General features: G+C 43.6%; 1 protein-coding gene across 2 annotated transcripts in view; it reads right to left on the bottom strand.

The window, feature by feature from the left end:
- Window positions 1–5,066, bottom strand: part of LOC106938628 (kinesin-like protein KIF26A) — a 45,990-nt gene extending 40,924 nt beyond the window's left edge. For both annotated transcript variants that reach the window (XM_015020745.1, XM_015020746.1), the window contains exon 1: window positions 4,716–5,066. In XM_015020745.1, the coding sequence (XP_014876231.1) occupies window positions 4,716–4,772 (57 nt within the window). In that variant the 5' untranslated portion in view covers window positions 4,773–5,066. The remainder of the gene's footprint in view (window positions 1–4,715) is intronic.
- Between the last annotated feature and the right edge of the window lie 1,283 nt (window positions 5,067–6,349).

Below are 6,349 nucleotides of genomic sequence, written 5' to 3'. Positions count from 1 at the left end.
ACACACACACACACACACACACACACACACAGCTCATTACATCAGAACCGGTTTTGATGAAGAGAAATCTGAATCGATGCTCCGCAGAAACAAAAACATTTTTAAAGATTAATTTGATCTCTGGATAAAAAGTAAATCTTCACCCTGAGAGTAAAAACCTGATTCTGTAGTTGATCAGTTTATAATTGATCAGTTTATAATTGATCAGTTTATAATTGATCAGTTTATGATCAGATGGATCACCTCAAACAGATTCACTTATTTCTGCTGTGCTGCAGCAGGATTCATGTCGATCCATGGAGTTTGGTGAACGGTTCTGGTCGGGTCCGTTTCTCTCACAGCTCAGATCCATTTTAACTTAACGAATGAACATAAGCAGCGTTTTCTGTCCTTTGGTGTCAAATGTTCTCATGAGGGCTAATTTACCAAGAATCAGATAAATTAACTCCTTAAATCTCGTTTCCATGGTGAAACAGGTTATTTTTAATAAATTCAGTTCAGATTAAAAATCTTCTCTGAATAGCAGAAAAACCAACATCATAGAGCAGGATTCATTTTTATTCTGCCTCCGTCTGTCGGCACATTAATCCTGAGAGAGACATGCTAACGAGGCTAACGAGGCTAACAAGTGTGTGAAGGAGCTGCTTTCGCTCCCACAGCTCTAATTATCTCATTAATCACCGGCGGAGCGGCAACATGGCAACATGGCAACATGGCGGAGCGGCAACATGGCGGAGCGGCAACATGGCAACATGGCGGCGCCTTTCATCCAAACGCTTCCAACCAAATCAGGTTTTACTGAAATGAAACTCGGATTAAGATGCAGATTCGATGTTTTCACCAAACAGGAAATCCTGCTTCAGCTTGAAAGGAGGAAAAGAGTCGGACCCCAGCAGTAAGACAGAAATCAATAAACCTGTAGAAAAATAAAGAAAACAAAGAATAAAACAGGAAGTGACTTTTATAAAACATATAATTTATTTTCTGATCTGTTTTTTCTTTTCTGTCCCTAAAAGCTGTTTTTGTTTTTTTATTTTTTTCAAATGTACTCTTATTTGTACTAGACAAGATGATTTATGTTGGTTTATGTTGTTATAAACCAGCATAAACAGGTGTTTATGTGAAAAGGTTAAGGTCTGGACTTTGACTAGGCCGTTGCAGCACACTGATTTATTTTTATCCATCCATTCTTCTGTATATTTGCTTCTTTGTTCTGTTGACCCAGTTTGGTCCAAACTTCAGCTGATGGGCGGATCAGATGGACTCTGAAGGGTTCTGGTATGTAAAGAAGAGCCCACATCATCACTCTGCCACTACCATGTTTGCCAGTCATTATGAGCTGCTTTTCATTATTGGTTAATAAATATTTATTCCGTTTTGCTCCTTAGCCGTTATAAACCAACATAAAAGTTACGGATCGTTTCTTGTGTCTGCAGTCTGAGGTAATCCGTCCCCGGGGCCCCGGGCCCCACCACCACCGGCCCCCACATCGCTGATTAAAACAGGATGGGAGGGTTAAGAGGAAGAAGCCCCTGAGGTTTGATTCCTGTTTGAGGGAAACAAACTGAGGGAAGGAGACCCAGGAGAAATGGAGGTGAAGGTGAAGGAGGCAGAAATGAATCCCGATTCTCTGGAGGGAAAAACTCAGTTTTTATTCCTTTGGGGGAGAATCTACTTATTCTGTCCTCTGCAGGCTCCTGTAGTCGTTCTGTGACCCTAAAATATCAAAGCTGAAGTTTCCAGAGGTCATTTTTAAATAAAACGTCCAAATGATTAATGTTCCCACAGAACCAGAAGCGGTTCTGTTCAGACCAACAAGAACCCAGAGAACAGAGACACTCAGATGGATTTGGTCCGGTTCTGATGCCATCAGAACCGAACCTGAACCAGCCTGATGGACTCTGAAGCTCGTTACCGCAGAGCGCGACAGTCGGGTCGCGGTCGGGCTGAAGCTGATTGGCTCTGGCAGAGGAACGATCAGATCAGAGAGTCTCTTAACGAGGTTTTTACATTTTATGGAGCTGGGAGAAAGTAAATGAGGCGCATTAGCAGTGGCTAGTTGTTGCTTTTATGTTGTTTTGCAGAAAGGAGTGAAAAAAGCACCAAGACACCAAACAACCTGGTTTAAAACTTTTGCACGGTCCTGTCTGTGTTCTAACAGTTACAGCAGATTCATCTGGAAAACAATGTGACCGAACGAGGAAGCTGCTCTGCTGAGTCAGCAGAAACAGGGACAGCCTGACCTGCAGCTGCAGCTAATTACAGGTTTTACTTTAATTAGACCGCGACGCATGAGTGGATCATCAGCAGCAGCAGAGAGATGAAGACTGACACCAGGAAGGAGGGAGCAGAGAGGACGGTCCGTCCAACTGTCCATCAGTCTGAGACGCTTTAAATGTTCTGGAGCAAAACATTTTTAAAAAACTGGTTTTATCAAGGAGAACAGAACGATAACCGACCCGATGATTCCTCATTCGGGTCAAAGTTCCCTTTGTGCTGACGATGCTGCTTTTAGGAATTTTACTGCAGCTAAGCTGAAGCAGTCACTCCTAGGTCAAAGGTCACTTCAGAGGTTTTCCTTTTTCTCTTCCAGATGATGAAATCAGTCAGCACTTCAGCGAGGTGATCATGGTGGTCAGAACATTTCTGACAGAAGATAAAACCTCTGAGATGCTGAAGAGTCTGGATGCTGAGCGGCTGATGCGTCTCTACATGAAGGACCGAGACGCTCCTGGGGATCGGGGGACATTTGGAGGAACTCTGAGAAGAATGACCAGGAAGAGTCTTCCAGCTTTTGGAGACCAACTGGACAATCTTTGGGGAGGATTTTCATGGGTTTCATTAAGATCCTGAAGAAGTAGAACTGATCTTTAGTCATGTTGATGTTCTGAGATGTTCAATGTGACCAAGATCCCTCAGAGGAACCTTCAAGTCCAGCAGGAACGTTGGAGCCACTGACATCCTAATGGTCCTTGGACTTCTGATTATCTGGGTCATAAAATATCAGCATGGTTTAGTTTGGGCTTAGTCTGACCCAAAACATCCAGTCTAGACTAGATAGCATAGAAACAGGCTTAAGTTTGGTTCTCTACAGGAGGTTCTGACGATGGATTGGTAGAGGAGATGAATAATCAGTTACAGGTGCCACCTTCAGTACGACGGCCAGGGAGCGAAGGAGAGTCCACCAATGAAATCATCCTTAACGTCAAAGTTTAAAATCTGACAAGTCCTGATACTGGCAGGAGTTGAGCTTTATTTTGGCTAAAGCTCCATCTAGTGGAGCAGAGAGGAACTGCACCACATGGTGAGATGCATTTAGATGCAGCTGCCAGGCGGCTTTACAGAAAAATAGTTGAGGAAACTCAAGTTAAAGCCGTTTCTCCTCAGCTCCTGCAGCTTGACCTTCCTACAGGGAGACTGGATGGTATTTCCAGACAGGAATCCGGTTTTAATGAGTCAGTTGACATTTAAACTGTTTCTTTCCCCTCTTCAAGCTGAACCCAAACCAGGATGATGGAATAGCCTGAAAGAATCCAGTAAATGAAGCTAAATGTTGTCTCTGCAGCCCATTGGAGTGTGTGCAGCACAGCGAGCAGCTCAGAGGGCGAGAGAGCATTGGATGAAGCAGAGCGAGAGAGAGGTCGGCTCAGCGGAGGAGCCGGAGAGCGAGAGATCGGAGCGAAGCCTCGACGAGAGCGGCTCTGATGTTCACGCTTCCTCTCAGCGACCTGACAGAGCGGCTCAGCGTCAAACACCGAACCAAAACCCAGCAGAAACGACAGTCTGAGGAAAATCACAGCAGAAACTCTGAACAAGAAGAGCATCCAAACCTTTAGATTCCCTATGAAACAGCAGAGGTCGGACATTTCAATCATTAGCAGCAACGTTTGGGCCAAAAACCAGAAGAAACACACAGTGAGACTTCATTAACTGTGTGTTCTGTATGTTAGTTGATATTTTATGGCCAGATTGATCTGGTTGTCAGACATTTTAGCTAAAAATGAAAGGTCAAAGGTAGAGATGAAGACCAGAAGTTGGGTTCAGTCATGACTGAAGTCAAATCAGAGATAAATCTACAGTTGGGCTACAGTCGTTTTCTACACATGTTCTTCTTCTTGCCAACATTTACCTGCTGTTGTTTGTCTAAAGGTTTCTGTTACAGGAAGGCCAGCAGAGAAGCATCGTCCCTCCAGTGATGCTTCTCCAGAGGAGATCCCTGCTGGGTTTCCCCCCATGGGATGTGACTGGAATACCTCACCAGAGAGACGTTCATCCTAACGAGGCATCTTAACCAGACGCCCAGGTCAACGGGATCGTCTCCATGTGAAAGAGCAACAGCTCTACTCTGACTGAGCTTCTCCTATCAGAGAGAGCCCAGATGGTTCATCAGTCATCTACCGATCGACTTCATGCATGAACAAAACCCCAAAGAACTTTGGTTTCCCGGTTTGATTGGGAACAAAGTTGCAGCCTTTGTTTTATTATAAACTGTTGTGGTTAACCTTCACACTTCAACGTGTCAAACCAGCCGATCTGTTAGACAAACCGGTTCCCTCATCCCGACCCAGAGGAGGAACTCTGTTCCGGTTCTGGGTCTGAGAGCAGCCATGTCTGATGGTGGAAACATGTCTGAGTTTAAAGCAGTTTAAACCTGCTGAGCTGCTGCTTCTTGTTTCCATAGGAAACTCAGACCGACTTCCTGTCGTGTTTCTGACCTTCATTGACGCGGCGTCAGTCAGAGCAGCAGCCTGTCTGTTCAGCTGCGACGCCATGATGTGGCAGCGCTGACACAGTCTCTGCTTCTCCTCCTCCGGCTTGCCGTAGCTGCTCAACTCTCCAGCTGACAGCGAGCCTTCGGGGTTGGGCCGCCGGGCGCAGCTCCTCCGGGCCTCGTCCTGCCCGCCGGACGAACGCAGGCGTTTCCTGCGACATGCGGAGCCCAGAGGCAGAGGACTCTGCCCCTCCACCACCTGTTGCCAGAGAGACGAGGATTTTATTCTTTCAACCTGGAGAGTGGAGACCCGGCAGTAACGGCGCCTCAGTCACCTGAAAACCACAGCTTTCCAACTAAAATTAAACATATTAGTCAAACACTTTATTTACCATTACTGTGAAACTTATCGGTGCGTCTGCTGATGTCTTTATGTCTTTCACAGCGAGTCTCTAAAAGTAACAAGACAATAAAGAGAACTGGAACACATTGTTATTAAACCTGCTGCTAATAAATAACATTTAATTCATGGAGCCAAATGAATGTTGGTGAATCTTACTGAAAATTATAACTTTTGATTTAGTTCTGCAGAAATTCCTGCATCTGAAAGATATTTTGATCATTTAGTGTCCAAAAGAATCTGTTGATTATTTCTTCAATCTAAATTAATATTAACTGATTTCATACCAACATCAGTATAGAAGTATTACATTTCACTCTCTAAAATCTACTAGATTCATTACATAACGTTAAACTTTTAATGATTTTGACTTATTGTTCCCAGACAGGTCTGTTTAAACCTGATGCAGGTTTTATTTAATCTAATAAAGGGTTCAGTACTCACCGTGTGCCTCCTGCAGTCCGGCCCGCGTCCCGCCGCTCCGGTCCAGAACTGTGAACACATTTCAGCTAAAACCCTCCAGTCGGACCTGAACTCTGCATCAGACGAGCCTCAGAGACTCTGATGAAATGTTTTAACACAGCAGAAATAAAGGAGGAGAGGTTCTGACGGATCGGAGGAGAACAACCACCGAGGCGTGAAGTTCAGACCGACAGAGTTACACAACGATGAGCAGAGACTCTGCATGACTGAGCACAGCTAATCGGTTAGCATTAGGGAGGCTAACTGGCTCATATCATCTATATTTAGCTGTTAATTTTCCTTTATCATCTTTACTATCTATAATCAGCTCATCCTAAATGCTGCTGCCCGAGTCCTGACCAACACCAGGAAAACTCAACTTTCATTGTTTTTTGGTTTTCAAAAATAAAGACAACATCTGTTGTGTTGATGTTACTATAATTACATCAATAGATGTTATTCTATTTTACATTTTTAACCACTGATCAGTGCCAGATGTTCTACTGTTGTTATGCATAATAATAAACGCTTATAGTTGAAAAATTCAAAATAAAAAAAATTCAGTTATTATGTATAGCATCATGGAATTTACACCTGAGTAGGACAGTGAAACAATATATTTTCAAAATGTGTTTGTGTATTTCTGGATTGAAAGTCAGAGGAATAAACAGGAAGGATCTATGATTACGCTCCTTAGTGCACATCATAAATCATTCGAGTTTTATTTGTTTTTTTATTCTGTATCCGTTGCAAAAATTTCAAATTATCATGGGATA

The sequence above is a fragment of the Poecilia latipinna genome, unplaced genomic scaffold, assembly GCF_001443285.1.
Source record: "Poecilia latipinna isolate Pla-1442-1.1 unplaced genomic scaffold, P_latipinna-1.0 Scaffold2646, whole genome shotgun sequence".
Taxonomy (NCBI): domain Eukaryota; kingdom Metazoa; phylum Chordata; class Actinopteri; order Cyprinodontiformes; family Poeciliidae; genus Poecilia; species Poecilia latipinna.
Note: the sequence above shows the minus strand (reverse complement) of the source record. Positions and strands in the feature narration are given on the sequence as shown.